Raw genomic sequence first — 17,735 nt, forward strand, 5'->3', positions numbered from 1 at the left:
TTTAATTGCCTGATTTTTTTTCCCTTTAGGACTGGGAGAAAGAGAGGAGGGGTGGGCAAAGGAAGACAGATGTGTGGAAAATAGAAGTCTAGGTGACAGATTGAGGGCTGCTATAACCACAATAGCCAGCTTGATGGATTGATAGATTAGACAGGGAATATAAATAGCAAGTATGGTTTATCTATCCCTGTTTTATTTTCCCCTTGTCTGTCTCTTTATCTCTCCTGGTGTTATTTTCCTCCCTCTTATCTCTTTATCTGCCCAGCCTGAGGATGGAGGAGAGGTGGGTGACAGAAGCAGGATGGATGAGCTCGGATTTCCACCGCCTTTGCAGCATCCAAGCAGACAAGTTTTGCCAGCTGTGGAGGATTAGGAAGCAGCCTCAGATCTGCACATTGATACACTTTTCCCACCCCTCTCCTTTCCCCTGCACCATCCCCTCTGTCCGTGTGCCCTCCCTTAGGGATACTGTGGTTGGAGGGTCAGCTCCTTCCTCTCTCTGGCTCATCCTTGGCCAAGGAATGAGGGCAGCCACTGGAGCAGTGAGCTCTGCTTGTCTGGGTACCCGGTGTTCCCATCTGACAGCCGGGCAGCGCTGCTGCTTGATATTCTGGTCAGGCACTGAGTACAGCAGCGGCAGCAGCACCGGGAAGAAGGGAGGGAGGGGAGCCACCCAGCACGGGGAAAGCCAGGGCTAGCGATGACAGTAACTGTTCTGTTCTTTTCTTTCTTTTTTTTTTTTTTTTTTTTTTAATCTCAGTTGGTTTTGGTTGCTCTTTTGCTCGAAAAAGGCATTTTTTAAAAAATATATTAAACAGATACATTTTACTAAGATGTCTCTTGGCTCGAGCCACTGACAAGAAATGACACTCCCCAAATGAATAGGCTTAAAAAAACCTGTCCCAAACAAACCAAATAAATAAATACATAAATAAAACATTTTCTTTTTTTTTTTTCCTTTTGCATTATGTTTTTTTTGTTGTTGTTGTGGTATTTTGTTTTGTAGGGAATCGTGGCCCAGAGGTCTCCGCCGGTGTCTGTGATGGCAGCGTCCCCGGCGCAGGTGCCAGGTCCTTCCCAGGCAAAGGGTGAGACGGTGCCTCAGCACTGCAGCAGACACGAGGTGCTCGTGGAGAGGCCCCAGTGGAGAGCTGCTGGGTCTCCAGGACTGGCTCTGTGGACCCCCAGCAGCACCGTATGTGAGTGTATGGCTGCAGGATGGATCACGGGGGATGCAAAGGTGCCAGTAGAAACCTCTTAAAAAGACTACAAAAGTAGAGTGGCGAGGAGGACACCACTGGGGGATCCTTATGGTGGGTTAAGCACCTACTCTGGTGGGACCAGCAGCTGCCTCTGGCCTAGCCACACCCCCTGAGCCATCACCACACCTCCCCAGCAACCCCCATGGTGGCCACAGTGACATTGTCCCCGCACTGGGAGCCACTCTGCACTGCATGAGCCATCCCTCCTCCTTAGTCCCACTGGCATCCTCCATCCGCTTGAGCCCTGTGTCTCTTTGGCCAGTTGCTGGGTGTACCATGGAAGCACGCAGTTGGCACTAAGGTAAGGCCTAGATTTAAATTTTCAGGGTGGTTGTTTCTCTCTCCTCCTCAGGAAGTCTTTCCTCCCAGCCCCCTGGCGCCGAGGTCCGAGCGCTCCCGGCTGTTAGCTGCACAGCTTGCCCGTCTCCTGCTCCAGAGCGTTGGGCAGCTTGGCATTGAAGGCTCTCAAGGAGGACTGGATCCTCGCCACCTCGTTGTTGGCCAGCTTGAGCCGGTGCCGGAGCAAGCAAGTGAAGAGGTCGAGGCGGATTTTGCCAGGGGGTGAGAGCCTGTTCACTCGGTCCCTAATCTCCAGCAGCTGGAGCATGGCTGAGTCCTGGGAGCCCTGGGTGTAGGGGTAGTCCAGCTGGAGGATCAGGTCACGGATAGCGTCTGGCTCAAAGGGCAGGCTGTAGCCAAAGACTTGCAAGCTGTTGATTTTCATGTACCCCAGGTTCTTGGAGGGATCTGACATCTCCAAGGGTTCATAGTAGATTGTCTCATTGGAGCTGTCATCCAGAGACTTGATGCGGCTCCGCAAGTAGACGTGGACTGTTTCGAAGAAGGTCTTCCACTTGTTGCCCAAGGTGATCGTCCAGTTTTGGCACTGGGCAGAGGCATCCACGGTAGTCCTTTCCCAGTCTGGGAAGCTGCCCTCATTGACAGGCATGAACCAGCTCTCCGAGTGGCTTCCCCCAAAGGGGTTGACATAGATGGCCATGACGGGCTCCAGGGTGCTGTTCTTGGTGAGGCAGATCTGCAGAGAGAGGGCCAACATGACGTGAACCAGCCCGGGCTTGTACTTGTTGCTCTTCAGGGTGAGGAGCATGCGCTTCCTCCAGGAGGGGTCGAACCAGCTGCCCAGGCGCATGTCGTTGCTGATGAAGATGGAGTGCACCTCAATGCGGCTGTCCCGTTTCTGCAGGAGGTACTTGAGCTCCAGGTCCTGCAGGTCGGTCTCCAGCCCCAGGTAGTGCTCCAGTGAGTCGGCCACCTCAGGGCGGCAGAAGCCCTGGGTGAGCACGAAGCCGTGGTTGCAGGTCCCGCAGCGGGTGCTGTTGTCCTGGTCACAGCTGGCACAGGCTGGCCCCTCGCCCAAGGCACACGGAATGGACCCCTGGCAGGAGGGCTGCTCGGAGGGACAGCTACAGCTGTGGCTTTCTTCCAGGAAGGTCCCAGGCACGGTGGTCTCACTGCAGTACAGGAGCGACTGTGCACGGCTCCACCAGTAAGGGAGGGACCTGGTGCAGAGGAAACACAGGAGAGAGACTTAGATGGCGTCTTTTGGGATGCGACTGACTTTCCCTAGGGATGGAAGAGCTGCCCACCTTGTGTTTGTTTTCTGCTCCGCTGAAAACAGCATGAACCAAGCCCCATTTTTCACCTTCAGGTTTGGACCTGACCTCTCAGGGCTGGTACAGCCACTCCTGCTGCCTGCTCACCCCCAGATGTCCCTCCTAGGCAGGAGCTTCTCCACTTGCAGCCACAGGGAGGTAGCCTCTGGCTCTGAGCCACCCTTGGGGCATGGGGCAGTGTCCCCAGAAAGGGATGCCATGGCACCCTACCTCTCCTTCGGCAGCTTGAAGCGAGGTTGGCGGTGGCAGCGTTTGCTGAGGTTGAAGAGCCGCCGGATGAGCCGGTAGGTTTTCCTGGACAGCAGCTTCAGGCTGGTGCCCAGCTGTTGGTAGCGATGCTGGACATCCAGATCCATGGTCCAGAAGTGGGAGATGGCTGTCCTGTTCAGGAAACGGTCTGTGGGGAGTCTTTTCACCAGGGCCTGAAACTCCTCTGTGGGGAGAAGGAGACGGCATCAGCAGACCCTGGAGAACCGGTGATGAAGGTGGAGCTGAGAGCAACTTCCCCCCACCTGAGCTCTGAGGTCTTCATGGTGAAGAAGACCACCCTGGAGACCCAGCACCCAGCCTGGGCTGCTCACAAGGGGAAGGAGATGCTCGGTGGGGTCTCCCCAGCCTCACCTGACTCCTCGAACTGGCTGTGGTGGCTCTCCCAGGCTCGCCCAAGTTGGGCCAGGCTGCTCTCCAGCGCCTGGATGTCGGCCTCGGGGCAGTTGCAGCGGGGGAAGGCGGGCTGGCACTGGCAGCGGCAGTCGCTCCGGCGGCACACCAGCTCCCCGCTGGAGCCGCAGGCGATGTAGCTGAGGGCGGCCGCCACGAACCTCTCCCGCAGGTAGGAGGGGAGCACCGTCTGCAGCCCTGCGAGAGGGAGCAGCCCCGAGAGCATCAGGGCACGCACGGAGCCCCTCAAACATCGCCTGGGTGAGGGGGGGCACGAGCCTCCCTCCTTCCTCCCCCCTCCCCGGGCTCCCACCCTCGCACGATTATCATATCAATTGCTGTGGAGCCGCTTGTCTGGGCTCTGCATCGATCTCGGCTCCTCTTGGCAGACGAGCAACAACCTCATCCTGCCCAGCTTTCATTATTTTCATCCCCTCTCCTCCCCAGCCCTGAAATTAGAAGCAGCATCTCATGCCAGCATCCTCCCCTGCAACCCCCTGTGCACCCACAAGCATCCCATGGTAGCACTTGTCCTCCCCCACATCCCCACGAGCCCAGTCCTACCTTGGAGCTGCACTTTGTTCTCAGGGCTCTGCACCAGGACAGAGCTCACCGAGTCCAGGTTGTCATAGTTGCTGCAGCCGAGCGGCCCTGTCCGTGTTTCTGTCACCTGAGGTGGGGACACGCAGGTGGTCAGGGATACAGGAGGGGACACAGGGTACGCTACCCCGCCGAGAGTGCAGCAGATAATCCCTGACCCCGCTGGCCAAGCCCATAGCCCTCATAGCAGGGCGACGGTCGGGAGAGGAGAACTAATTATCTGCTAATTAGCTTGTTGACAGGCGGCAGCCCTGCCTGCAGCCCGCTGAAAAATGTGCCTTTATTAGCGTGCCCAATTTCCCATAAATAATGGGAACGTGTTAAGTTTCCCTGCTCTCTCTCCTCTCTGGGTGATGCTGTTTCGGGTCCGGCCAGCTGCGAGGGGCCGTGGTGAGGATGCTGTGTCCCTGGCCGCCCCCCTGCCTACCTTGATGGCAGCCGTGGCGATCTGGATGTGGTGCAGCCGGCGCAGGGTGCTCTCCCGGTCGATGAAGTAGGAGGCTGCCAGCTGGTGCAGGGTCTCCAGCGAGACCCCCGAGCTGTTCCCAGCCCCCCCCGCAGGCTCTGCCCTCCGGCTCAGCTTGCGCTTGTCCACAAAAATGGTCAGGGACTCCTCTCCTGGGGGGACACGCGATACTTTGGAGAGGCTGCTGGGCTCCCCCCATTCCCTTTCTTGGCCGTGTTTCTCCCGCAGTGCTTCTCTTCCCACTCTCCCTCCTGCGCACAGTCCCTGTGCAAAGGGGGGTGAGCAGGGTGAGCACCCCCAGCACTCACCTCCCAGCGTGGCAGCCAGCAAGAAGTGTGTCCCATACTTTTTGATGAGGCTGTCGGTGATCTGCTGGGGGCTGGGCCGACGCCCCAGCAGTCGGATGTTGCGGATGAATTCAGGGGCCAGGGGAAGCGGAAGGCTGAAGAAATCTTTCCTCTCCAAGGCCAAATTATTCACCTTCCAACGAGCAAACTCTCTGTGGGAGGAGAGCAGCAGCGGGGAGAGGGTGTGAAGTGGGTCTGGCCACGGCACACGGATGCACTCCTTCCTTTTGTCCCCAGTTTCCAGCTCAGGACAGGTGGAAAACTCTGGTTAGAAACATCCCGACCTCCTCCACTTCCCCGGAAGTGCAGGACCGGCTGCAGACACTTGCCAGCTATGGATCCGGCCAGGACAAAAGCACCGTCCCTCCCTAAGCCATTGATGGTGATAAAGAGCTACAAGCAGCGGAGATGCCTGATATTGATTAATCCAGCACCTCCAGAAGGCATTAATCACAGCCCAGGGCAGGGCTAGACCCTTTTCCAGCCCGTTGGGCTGGTTGGATCTCATCTCTCCTCCAGCCCTGTGCCTATGGATCCAAATGAAAATCCAGCATCTGGGGGTATCATGCTTTTAAATATCAGCAGCACTATTTTGTGGGAAGCCGGAGGTGCGTCCAGATGGGCTGTGAATGTGCCCCCCTGGCCTTGCCCAGCCCTAGGGAGCAGCTGCCTAGCCTGTCACCGCATCCAAAACCCCATGGCCTTGTAAACAACCGGCAGCAAATTTCAGCCTAATCTTTGGCATTTTGCTCTAATTAAAACCAGGCGGTGCCTTTCAGTAAGCTTTACCAAGGCTGGATGGGAAAAGAGGGAGAGGGAGGGGTGGATGGGGGCAAAGCAGCAGCTGCTGGGCTTGGCAGATGACAAGTTGCCTACCACCATGACTTTTGGGCCCAGAAGATGGGTTGCAGGGGCCAGTTGCAGAGCTGAGGATGAGGCAGGGAAGATGCTGCCTCTCCCCTTGCACACACACTCCCTAGGGGCTGGGGTGCCGATCTCCCCTGCTTCCATCCCAGAGGCAAAGCAAGCCCCGAAGGCTGATAGTAGGTTCTCTGCCTCCAGGGAGGTGTGAGCCAGCAGCTGTCCCTCTGGCTGCTCCTTCCTGTCCCACCACCGTCACCAGCAGCATCCCTGGAGGATGCAGGTCCCTCGGCATGGCAGCGTCAGCACACAGGAAAGAGGAGAGGAGCTCCCTAGGGGTGCCGGGCTGCATAACAAAGCTGCAATCCCGGCACCCACGTCAGCATTCCCGAGAGGCCTTGGCCAGGATTTGCTCCGCTGCTGAATCCCCCCAGGGCTCAGCATCCCTGGGGAGTGAAAGGGAAAAGGGCTCATTAGCCAGAGGTGACAGCCCCAATTAGGTGCAGGAGGCTGTGGAGTGGAGTGGGTTTCCCACAGAGGCTGTCACGGGTGGCCCTTTGCTGTGGTGAGTGGCCCCACTGCTGGCAAACCTGTTTTTCTGCTGGCAAGAAACCCCTCCAGCCTCGGCCCCCATTCATATAGCATCCCACTGCAGCAGTCCGTGGGCTGATGGCTCTGGGGACATGCCAGAGGGTCAGTCAGGGTGGCTCTTCTTGAGCCCCAGCAGCATCCCAGCTCCAGAGTACTGCCAGTCTAGGCAGCTTCAGTAATTTGGCAGAGAGATGTCTTTGTGCACAGAAAACGGACAAAAGAGCATCTTTGTCCGAAGGGCCTGGGAGGTGGACACCACACACACACTGCCCCTTCTGCTGTCCCCAGTTTCCACCTCTGGGCAGGAGATCCATAGGTAGAAGATGTCCAAAGGGACTGGAGTACACATGAACCCATCCAGCCCAGTGGGCTCTCCTGCCATAAGGGCTGATTCCATCTCAACCTGTGCACCAAATCCCTCCCAGCTCAGGGCAAATCCTGCCTGGAGCCCAGCCTGGCCACACCATGAGCATCCTTGTTGGGGCTGCTATTATATTCCCTGGAAAAGCAGCATCTCACATCCACCCACCCACTGTCTGTCCCAATGGACAGCCCCCTCCTGCACCTGGGGGTCTGCTCATGTGGATTAGAGAGGGTCTGCCTCCCCTTTGCCATGCCTCCATAGCCCCCCACCCCTCAGCCCCCTCTCGGGTTGCCCACAGCCTCTCACCTGTAGATCCTGTACCTGGTGGTGAAACCCTGCCGGTAGCGCTCCATGAAGTCCACGTACTCCTGAGCTCGGTAGAAGGGTCCCCGGTCGGTGAGGAGCCAGTCGAGGGGCGCCCGGACGGAGGGAGAGGAGGATGAGGAGGAAGAGGAGGGGGTCGCAGGGGCTGCATGGCCCTGGGGCACGGTGCTGCCTGCCCCGCCGGCCACTCCCCAGCGGCAGCAGGCGCTCAGGGCCAGCAGGGCCAGCGGGAGCATCGGCGGGGGCCCGTCAGCACGTGGGAGGTCCTGCCGCCCCATCCTGCTGCTGCCCGGCCGGCTTCTTCATTCTCTCACCCCGCGGCGATCCTCCGGGACAGCCCCGTCCTGCAACGTGAGCACAGCGGCTGGATACAAACCAGGAGAGACCACAGCCTTTGGAATGCTTGTCGGGATGCTGACAGAGGGAAAGCGACGCTCCCGGGAGAGCCAGGCATGGACTGGTCATGCCACAGGAAATAAGAGTTTATGGGTTGGGGGTGCTGGGTGCTGCTGAAGTTAAATGAAATCCTGGCTGATGGCTGTTTGAGGAATTTCTGGCTTTTTCTTTATGTTTTTCTCTGCAGTACATCAGCCTGTCAAGCTGAGCTTGCTGCTGTGGGGATGGTGGGGAGGACTGCCTCTGCACCCTGCATTGTGGGGATGCATGGCAGGAGCATGTGCAGCTCATTTCAGGTGGGGCTAAAAATAATAATCATGGGGAGCTGGGAAAATGAGCTTCTCCAGGTATGGGCTGGATCACGTGTGGTTCATGTTAGACTTTTCTTTGTGTTCTGCTGATGGATGGATGGATGGATGGATGGATGGATGGATGGATGGATGGATGGATCTCCACTCCAAGGTTGGCTAGGCTGATGGAAGTAGTGTTTTGAGTGCAAAGTAAAGATGGAGCTTTTCTGGCAGCAGCAACCACAAGGCCAGAGCCTGAATTTGCCAGTGCAAGTGGGAGATGGGGAGCTGCAAGGTCTGGCCAAGGCCAGGTGTGCTGTGAGGCAACAACAGCTGTTTGCCTCAAAACAGGGACCCCACTGCTGCAGTACTGCCAGGGAAGATGGTTTTTACACCAGGAGGGAAGATGGTTTTTATTCCAGGAAGGCAGCTGGAGCCCAAATGCCCATCCCTGCTGAGCTCACACCAACCCTGCGTTCTCTCAAACAGGGCTTTGCTGGATGAATCATCATGCTTTAACATGTAATAATATGTTTTTTCAATTTTTTTGCTCCATCTCTTCTATTTTTAAACCCTTAAGGGTGGCCTTTGATTACACTTTCTCAGCTTCTCACTCAGCCCTCAAGGCTGGGGCCCTGTGAATTTTAAACAAAAGCTGAGACTTTCACATCACCAGACCCGGGTGCCAGGGCAGTGGGGTGGGCAGGAGCAGCAGGCAGGGCTTATTCTGTTCCCCCACACTCCTTTTTCACGTCTCACCCTGGTTTCTCCCAGCCTGGCAGGCAGCCACATAACAGCCCTGTCACTGCCTTTTGCTCCTGGCACGTGGAGTCCCCCACGGCCACGATGTGACCAAATCCTGGCCCAAACCTGTCCCATGCTGGGGTGGGGAGCAGGCAATGCCAGGCTGGTTTCCTCACTCTGTGCCCCAAGTGTTGGAGGGGGAATCTGTCACCCCCAAAACACAGCGGGATCCGATGCCAGATTCCGGCTGCCCCGTAATCCTCCCTGCCTGCAACCAAAGCTGCGCCGAGGGGAAGCAGGCAGATGGGATGCAGAGTCTGCCTGAAGCAGACCTGCACTTTGCTCCCCTCCCCAGGAATATCTGCTGGTACAATTAAAAATTAACGTGGCCTGGGGACCAAAGGGATCCTCAAAGCTCAAGATTCAGCCCCGCCAGGTCCAGCCTGCAGCCATGGGTTCTGCTGCTGTGCTGAGCCAGGACCAGCTGCCGTGTCCAGGAGAGAATGGTGGGAGCCAGGGTCTGGCAGTAAACCTCGTGGAGGGTTTAGATACTGACCATAGGCTAAACCCTCAGTGATTTGATCCATTTCCCACACAGCAAGGAGGAAAGCAGCACTCTGGATCTCAGCTGAGAAGCTGAGGGAGGGTAAAGCATCTTTGAACAGCATCTTTCTAAACCCTACCCATGGAAACACACCGCTTGTAGCATTAAATATGGCTGTGACAGCAAAACACCTTGTTTAAATATCTGACGTGCTGGGACTCTGCCTGTTGCCTCACAAACAGGCTTGGCACACCCTGTCTCCTCGTCCCCTGTCACCATCCATGGGTGGTTCCTGTCACACCTCCAGCTGAGGTGGGGCTGGGCAGGGGCTGCTCCCTGGCTGTGTCCCTCTCCCCTCTCCCTCCATACAGGTCTGTAACAGCCTGGGTCTTACAAGGGATGTTAAAGGGGATTTTAAGTGGTTAAAGGAGATGCTTTTCCACAGGTGCCATGGGACATTGGCCTCATCCATCACCACCACAGACTGGTAGGGTCAATTTTGCACCAGCCGCTTCACTACTCTCCCTTAGGCTTTCCTAGTGTAAATCAGAAGGACACAGAGTATCCTTCCTTTGATTCAAAGCACAGAGGGGATTTTTTTGGGGTGGGACACACCAGGCAGAGCACTGTTTTTTCCATCAAACCACCCTAGACATTAAATGCTTCCCACCAGCACTAAGCAGCCCCCTGCCATTGCCCCCCTGGGGGACATCTTCATGTGCCTTCACCAAGAGAGGCTCCCCATGCTGTCCTTCCCCTCCAAATCCCCTTTCCCACCACAGCTAAGGCAGCAAACATCTGGCTCACCATCACGGGGATGTGTATTATGGATAGACCCACTTTGGGCCACCTTTTCCCTTAGGCTGTGGTCCCTAGGCCAGCTAGAAACCATTCCAGCCTGCTCTGATGCCTTCCCTGGGGAACTCGTTCTGAGATTAGAGGCTGAGCGTGGGATGTTTCCTTGTGGCTACTTCATGTTTTACTACAGAGCAATAAATATAAGATTTGACATTTCCAGCACTTGGCCAGGGCAAACTGGTGCAAAACCAGTGAAGATTCCCTCCTGGTACAAAGCAAAGTTTCCAGCCTTGCTAAGTGAGCTTTTATTCACACATCCCTCTTATTCACACCGTGTGTGCCGGTACCTCCGAGGGAGGCTCCTGCTCAGGGATGGGCGCTGACGCACACCAGCACCCTGCCAACAGGAACTGGAAGTCCCAAGCCAGGCAGGAACGGGCAAGAAGGGCCTGTGTGGGGGCTGTGCTGAGCTATGCAGCAGCTTATCCCCCACGGAGCAGCCTTCCTGCACCACTGTCAGCTGGGATGATCTATTTCCTCCTATCGATCAGCAGTTATAGAAAATAAATACATGCAGATATTGCCATAGCTCTGTATAGTCCTCAGTCCCTACAGCTGTGGGGAACAGGCTCTGATTTGAGGGGAGGGGGGGCTGCACTGCTGCTCTGTAGGGTTGGGGCAATGTTTTTCAGGGTGCACCTCCACATGCTCACACCAGGATCCTCCTGGGATGCTGGGGAGAGTAAAGCTCTTTAGAAACAAGTAAACCCCTTGACCTTACTACTAGAGCTGGAAATAACTTTCTAATCACTTTTCCTTGATCCAAAAAAATGAAGATTTGATGAGAAGCATCTGACAACTCTTCTTTTCTTCTTCCTTTTGATTTAGGGCTTTGCATCACAAAAGTTGGAAAACTTCCAGCTTGTTAATTTTTTTTTTTCTCCTCTTCCCCCTTCTATAAAAACTCTGAAGCAATGGAAGAGTGTCAAAGCAAATATTCTTGGCAATTTTTCTAGGACCACAACCTCTTTCAGGACCAAGACCTCCTGAGCTTCTTGCAGCCCCCTGTGTCCCTGCTGCCTGCAGCAGAACACCCCGGTGTTCCCCCGGTGATGGCTGATGTATGGCCCACACTGTCACTTGTCACGAGCTACATCTTAAAGAGAGCTTGTGGCAACTTCTAGAGGCACTCCCTACCCTGGGGATGGCAGTGGGGTCGCTTCTGCAGTGGTGTCCTCATCCATAATAGCTCGAGAGGCCAAAGGAGGGATGTGAGATGGGGGTGGGGGGTGCTCAGGTAAGCTGCAAAAGCCTCCCTCTACTGCCCTTGGGGCTGACAGTGACAGCAGCAACATCCTCAGCCTAACATCGGAGTTATGCCGAGGTCCCACTTGCTTCCATGCCGACGGCATCTCCAGAGCCAAGAGCTCCACCACTAATCAGGCTGAGTTCAATAATTAAGATGTTAGCTAATTGTTAGGGACATTAGCATTGATTTGTGCCCTTTCATGCTGCAGGAGCAGATCTTGAGATACAGAAACTGGGAAGCATGCACTGGGGAGAGGGGCAGTGGTATTTGCCAAGTGCCGTTGGGAAGCACAGGAATATTCCAGATGGACTCGTGAACGACCCCTGTGCATGCTGGGCTGAAGCCCAGAGCCAAAGCAAGCCCCACTGTCTGTGGCAGGTACACGATACCAGCTGGTGGCAGAGCTGTGGGATGTGCCCAGACACCGGGGCACAGTGGGAGCAAAGGTGCCTCTGTGTGCCAGAGCGATGGGGAGGGGTCTCGAGCTCCCTGGGGATGCCTTAGTGGGAAGGAACATCAAACTTAGTGACTGAGTCACCTTCTCATTAAACATGGAAAAGCTTTATCAAATTAAGGCCACTTAAAAGAGCCTGGGCAAAGGCTAAGTGCAGTTTAGCGTCTGAAGTGGATTGACTCAGCTGAGCCACATCTATCTATGAATTCATGCAGGCGCCCAGGCCACCTCTTGCTCTGCCGCCTGCACACCTCGGCACAGACATCCCAAAGGGCTCAATTTTTGCAGGATGCTCCCATTGCTCCAGAGCCAACAGTCTCTCCTGGCTTGGTGGAACCCACCTCCCCTACAGCCAGCCCTGCCTCTCCCACTGTCTCCTCTGCCCCCTGCTCCGGCTCGATTACGGCTTGCAAAGAGCTGCAGCATCTCCGGGCTTGTACCCGCACGCTCCCAGGGAAGCGCCAGGGCCTCATTGATCTGCCGGGGTCATTAGGAGAGCGAAGCAGGCACCGCCGGAGCGACAGCAGCGCGGTAATCGCTGGCAAAGCGGGCACGGCGGGGTGCTGGCAGCCACCTGGCAGCCGGCCTCGGAGACACGGCGGGGACAGCCACCTCGGAGCCTCCGGTCCTGCTGGAGCCAAGAGGCTGCAGATCACAGCTGCGGCTGGGAACAGATTCACGCTGGGCTCCCGCACCCTCTGTAGCTGTTCAGTCGCTATAGCCGAGGGACTCCAAGTCACTGCCCTCCTCTCTGCTCCTGAGACTGGTTAGAAAACCTGTAGGACTCGATGCCTTGGACTCCTTTTATTAGCTTTTCTTCACATCCTCAAGAGCGAGACACTTGAAGATGAGAGTAAAGGAAAATAGCAGAAAATCCCAGGACTCAGGGAGCCAAGGATTTGCATAAGACATCAAATGAGTTGAAGCCCGGGCCGCTGTCAGGGGAGATGGCAGCTGCGTGCAGCGAGTCGCACCAGTGCCATGTGTTCTGCCCTCTGGCTTTGCACACCCGAGACTTTCACACCTACAGGCAAAAAGCCTCTTAAATAAAGAAATGTGCAAAATACAATTTCCTCCCCCAGCACAGTGATGGCAATAGCAGCTCCGGCATCCCCACCTTGCGCTGAGCTCTCAGACCAAAGAATCCCTGCAGGTGGACCTTTGGGACTAGGGAAGAGCATCCCTACACACCAGGGGATGGGGAATAAGAGCAGCCCTGTGCACAAGGGGCCCGGGAAAGAGAGCAGCCCTGCAGCCTCCTCCCCAGGGAGGATGGCTCCTTTCCCCTAACAGATCCTGCATGCCCAGTAGCATCCTCGTGCAGGAGCTGGGGGCAGTGCAAGGTGAGGAACACTGCTTCCCTTCCCTGCCTTCGCACGAGTGACAAGTGTCACGGACAAGCAGCGATGCACAAGTGTAGCTCAGCATTAGCGGTGCAGGATAAATAAGGTGGTGGGTGGCTGGTGTTGGGCAGAGAGAGGGAGCCCTCCTCTGGGGTGTCAGAGCGTGGCCACTCCCCTTTCCAGCATCCTACTGCTCCCCAGGTCTCCAAAGTGTCACCGAACGGCTACCAAAGACAGCTCCGCTTCGGAAAAAGTGCAGGGGCCTCCTTGCAACATCTCCGGGCTGGCAGGGACCCTCCTGGCTGCTGACAGAGAGGGGACACTGACATCTGCCGGCAGGTCCCACCCGGCCCCGCAGCGCCCAGGCTCAGCGTGCCCGGCCCCGGGACCACAGCGGGGCCACCCTGGGACCCGCCACTGCCGCTGCAGGGCGGCCACACGCGGGTCCCCTGGGGAGGGGACAGGGAGGGCTGAGCATCCCTGCGCCGAGAGCTGATGCTCTCCAGCGCTTTAAACACACAGAGTTTTGTTTCTCACTGGAAAGCCGAGCGTTTAGGGACGGGAAGGGAGCCTGGCAGCGGGGACCCCGCGGCTCCCGGAGCGGTGCGGGGCGGGCGCCCGAGGCGAGAGAGCATCTCCCGACGGGTCACACACCCGCTGCCCGAGCCGATGCTCCGGAGGGTGGAGTGGGGCCCTGCGGCGCGGGGAACGGGCGATTCCCCCACAGGCTATTGATTGATCGGTGCCCATGGGAGAAATGTGTGCTTTAACATTCGCGGGGCATCTCCCCCGGTCCCTGCGGGCGCGGGGTGTCTGACAGCGGCATTTCACACCGAGCAGCGCACTCGGCACACAGCAGCAGGTCCCGGCATCCCGGGCATCCCGATTATCCCGGCAGCGGCCGCCCCGCACCTGTCGGGCCCCCAAGCGGGGTGGCTCCGGCCCGGGAAGGACTCGGTGCCTTCCCCTACACCCGAGCTCGCCGGGGAGGCTGAGCAGCGAGCCCGGAGTGGGGACACAACTTGGCCAAGGTCACCGAGCGAGCCGGCGTTGGTAGCCGGGATCTCCGCCCTTGCGGGGCCGCCGCTCGCCACCGCTTCCCCGCCCCAGCACCGGCGGGACCCCGCTCCGGCTCAAACCCCGTCCCACAACTCCTCCCCGCGACCCCGCACACTCACCCCAGGCTCCAAATCAGCGCCGGCGGGGCACCGGCCGCCTCTCCTCGGCGTCCCGCTCCGATCCGCTCCGGCTCAGCGGCCCCGGGCGCTGCCCCGCCGCCTCCTCCGGGCCGCGCCATGTGCGGGCGGGCCCCGGCGGCGCCGCCGCCATCCCGCGCTCCCCTCAGCCCCTCAGCCCCGGCCGCGCCGCCGCCGCCGGCTCCGCGGGGCCGCCGCGCCGCGCCGATAATATATGCAGCGGCCGCAGCCAATCAGAGGCGCCGTCTGCAGCCCCGCGCGTCCCCATTGGCCGGAAGGGGAGGGGCGGGGCGAGGGATCCCGCTCCCGCCTCCCGACCCGGGGTGAGCGGGCCCCGGGAACCCGGGATCGGGAATGGGGATTGGGAAAGAGCCGAGAGAACATCCCGAGCCTTGGGATCGGGAATGGGGATTGGGAAAGAGCCGAGAGAACATCCCGAGCCTTGGGATCGGGAATGGGGATTGGGAAAGAGCCGAGAGAACATCCCGAGCCTTGGGATCGGGAATGGGGATTGGGAAAGAGCCGAGAGAACATCCCGAGCCTTGGGATCGGGAATGGGGATTGGGAAAGAGCCGAGAGAACATCCCGAGCCTTGGGATCGGGAATGGGGATTGGGAAAGAGCCGAGAGACCATCCTGAGCCTTGGGATCGGGAATGGGGATTGGGAAAGAGCCGAGAGACCATCCTGAGCCTTGGGATCGGGAATGGAGGGATCATCCCGAGCCTTGGGATCGGGAATGGGGATTGGGAAAGAGCCGAGAGACCATCCTGAGCCTTGGGATCGGGAATGGGGATTGGGAAAGAGCCGAGAGACCATCCTGAGCCTTGGGATCGGGAATGGAGGGATCATCCCGAGCCTTGGGATGTCCAGGATCGGGAATGGGGATTGGAAAAGAGCTGAGAGAACATCCCGAGCCTTGGGATGTCCAGGATCAGGAATGGGGGATTGGAAAGGAGCCAAGAGATCATCCTGAGCCTTGGGATTGGGAATGGGAGATTGGAAAGGACCTGAGAGATCACCCTGTTCCCGTCATGGGCAGCGACACCTTTCCCTGCACCAGGTTGCTCCAAGCCCCGCCAGCCTGGAGCGCTTGCAGGGATGGACATCCCCAGGTTCTCTGGGCAGCCTCATGTGCCGGTCATTCCCAGAGAGCAGCAGGAAGGCACCGTCAGGGACACCAGATTTAGTGTTCTCCCATGGGTTTTTTTATATGTGTTCTATTTATCCATCTGTGTTCTTCACACCTCCCACCAAACCCTTTCCAGCTCCTCTTCACGAGTCCTTAGGTATTCCAGGGGCACTGCATCCCATTTCCAAACAAGAGGGTGGAAAGAACCTTGGTGGAGACACCTTCTAAATAATTCAATTGCACCTTTTCTTTTTCTTTTTTTTTCTTTTTATTTTTTCCAGAGTGAAAAAGCTCCTTTTAATGAGTTTCTGGTGAAAGAAGAGCAAAGAAAGGGCCTTCTGATCATCCAGCAGGATTTCCCTGTGCTCCCCAAAAGGAACACAAAAGGAGGGCCATGTCCTACAAAACACTGCTGCTCATTTTTCCTTATTTTTTCCCGATTTTCCTTCCCCAATTTTCCCCATTTGGTATTTTTGTTTGGTTAGGGTTTTTTTGTTTATCTTGGGGTTTTTTTCTGATTTTTTCCTGATTTCTCCTCATCCTAAGCCATAAGTGAAAATGGCTGGTTGTTAAAAATGGGTAATTTTTGGTGAGTGTGGTTCTTCTTGCCCAAAGTGTCATGGAAGTTAAGAATACAGGGGTTAAAAATACAGATCAGTCTGGGGAAAAGCACCCACTTGGTGCTTGGGGTGTGTGGGGCACAGTGCTGTCCCCCCTTAATGCCAACCCTGGGGCGAGTTCAGCTTCACAGCTGGAACACGAGAGGGAACAGGAATTTAGGGAAAGCCTCACAAGGGGTGGTGGAGAGCTCTGCAAAAGAAAAATTTAAAAAAAAAATAAAAATCACAAGTATCTGCTGCGTGTGGTTCTCTCTGGAGGTGCCAGGTGGGATGGGGCTATGTCCTCATGAGGAGATGGTGTGGAGTTGTGGGGTGGGAGCTCTATGATTCCTCCACACGCCGTTCCAGAGTTGTCTGACACTGGGAGAGTCCCAGGGGGAAAAAAAAACCCCACACCAGCAGACCTCAGCCTTGCATTCCTGCTGGGATGAGAACTGGGCATTTCCCCCACCAGTGGAAAAAGAGAACATTTTCCATCAGATTTTGGCTGCGGTGGGGACCACAGGTGTCTGCAGGAAGGTGTGGCTCTCAGACAGGCTGTCAGTGCTGCTTTGTGCTCACTTAGAGGGTGTGAAAATAGAAAATAAAAAGCATCCAGATCCGGCAAAAAGATCCAAATCCAGCAGGTTTGGGGTTGCCCTTACACTCCACATATATATATGCACATACACATGTATATATATCTATATATATATATAGATATATATATGCACACATGGAGACAGTGATATATATTTAATATGGGCTTGGGGGATTTGGTGGTCTGTGACTTCTTCTGGAGCTTTGGGATCCATGGGCTTCTCCTGGGACTTATTTTGGAGGTCTGTGACTTCTGGGATTTTGGAGGTCAGTGATTTTCTCTGCGGCTTAGGGTTCCATGACATCTCGTGGGGTTTTGGAAGTCTGGGATTTCCCCTGGGGCTTTTGAGGTGCGGGGATTTTGGAGGTGCGGGGTTTTGGAGGTGCGGGGATTTTGGAGTTCCGTAATTTCTCCTGGGCGGTGGGGCCCGTGGTACCTGCGCTCTATTCTCGGCGCAGAAGGAGGCCGGGCAGTCCCGCATCCCTCCTGGCAGCGCATCGCTCCGCAGCTCTCCCGGTTCCCCAGGGCTGGAGGGGGGTGCAAGGGGGAAGCGGAGGCAGGGAGAGGCGGGGGGCCGGGGGCTCGGAGCGGCGCCGCACGGGGAGGCGCCGGTCCGCGGTCCCCGCCCCTCGCCGCCGCCTCCCGCCCGGCGCCGGGAGCGGGCGCGGGGCTCCAAGATGGCTTTGGCCGGGCTCTGCTCGCTGCTGGCCGGCTGCTGCCTGGCCGCGGGCAGCGGCCCCGCCGAGGCGGCGGCGGAGGCGGCGGCCAAGGAGCTGGAGTGCAAGCTGAAGAGCATCACGGTGTCGGCGCTGCCCTTCCTGCGGGAGAACGACCTCAGCATCATGCACGGCCCCTCGGCCGCCGAGCCCAAGCTGCTCTTCTCGGTCCGCAACGATTTCCCCGGCGAGATGGTGGTGGTGGATGACCTGGAGAACACGGAGCTGCCCTACTTCGTGCTGGGTGAGCCTGCGGGAGCGCGGCGGGGCCCCGAGCATCCCCGGCGGCGGGGCTCCTCCCTGCCGCACCGGCGGGGCCGGTTCTCCCCGCTGCAGCATCTCGGCCCCGGGGCCGCTTCACCCGCTGCAGCATCGCGGCTGGAGATGCTGCGGGCCCGGGGTGCTCCGTGCATGCCAAGGTTGTCCGTCCGCGGGGCTCGTCCCCGGCTCGATCAATGGCCAGCGGAGGCTTGTGCTGGCAGGAGGCCCGCAGTCTGCTCCCAGCG

General features: G+C 57.4%; 2 protein-coding genes and 1 long non-coding RNA gene across 5 annotated transcripts in view; 2 read left to right on the plus strand and 1 right to left on the minus strand.

Moving 5' to 3' along the window:
• Positions 1–806: 806 nt before the first annotated feature.
• Positions 807–14,253, minus strand: BRINP2 (BMP/retinoic acid inducible neural specific 2). Of its 2 annotated transcripts, none has more exons than XM_086842953.1 (8): positions 14,166–14,253; positions 7,092–7,453; positions 4,931–5,121; positions 4,584–4,774; positions 4,121–4,226; positions 3,518–3,754; positions 3,107–3,329; positions 807–2,782 (listed from the first exon to the last, which is right to left on the minus strand). In XM_086842953.1, exons 2-8 carry the CDS (start codon positions 7,385–7,387, stop codon positions 1,666–1,668), a joined length of 2,361 nt encoding a protein of 786 aa, XP_086699079.1. In that variant the 5' UTR covers positions 7,388–7,453; positions 14,166–14,253; the 3' UTR covers positions 807–1,665. The 2 variants fall into 2 exon arrangements, with proteins under 2 accessions (XP_086699079.1, XP_086699078.1); XM_086842952.1 differs by lacking the exon at positions 14,166–14,253 and adding an exon at positions 9,096–9,289.
• LOC111943351 (uncharacterized) lies at positions 9,376–10,190 on the plus strand. The gene is made up of 3 exons (XR_015274174.1): positions 9,376–9,454; positions 9,529–9,570; positions 10,102–10,190. It is a non-coding gene; the product is annotated as an uncharacterized LOC111943351 (long non-coding RNA).
• Positions 14,254–17,149: 2,896 nt separating the features above from the next.
• ASTN1 (astrotactin 1) overlaps positions 17,150–17,735 on the plus strand; it is a 51,628-nt gene continuing 51,042 nt past the window's right edge. For both annotated transcript variants that reach the window (XM_086842580.1, XM_086842579.1), the window contains exon 1: positions 17,150–17,473. In XM_086842580.1, coding sequence (XP_086698706.1) covers positions 17,191–17,473 — 283 coding nt within the window. In that variant the 5' untranslated portion in view covers positions 17,150–17,190. The remainder of the gene's footprint in view (positions 17,474–17,735) is intronic.

This window comes from Cyanistes caeruleus, chromosome 9 (assembly GCF_971803275.1).
Source record: "Cyanistes caeruleus chromosome 9, bCyaCae1.hap1.1, whole genome shotgun sequence".
NCBI lineage: Eukaryota > Metazoa > Chordata > Aves > Passeriformes > Paridae > Cyanistes > Cyanistes caeruleus.

Bases quoted from the DNA above. Each gene is read 5' to 3' on its own strand.
- BRINP2 (XM_086842953.1), bottom strand. From the start codon at position 7,387: ATGGGGCGGCAGGACCTCCCACGTGCTGACGGGCCCCCGCCGATGCTC. The intron at 5,122-7,091 runs GTGAGAGGCTGT...CTCCTCCCACAG, and splicing joins ACCAGGTACAGGATCTACAG to AGAGTTTGCTCGTTGGAAGG. The intron at 2,783-3,106 runs GTAGGGTGCCAT...CCTCTGCACCAG, and splicing joins TTCAAGCTGCCGAAGGAGAG to GTCCCTCCCTTACTGGTGGA.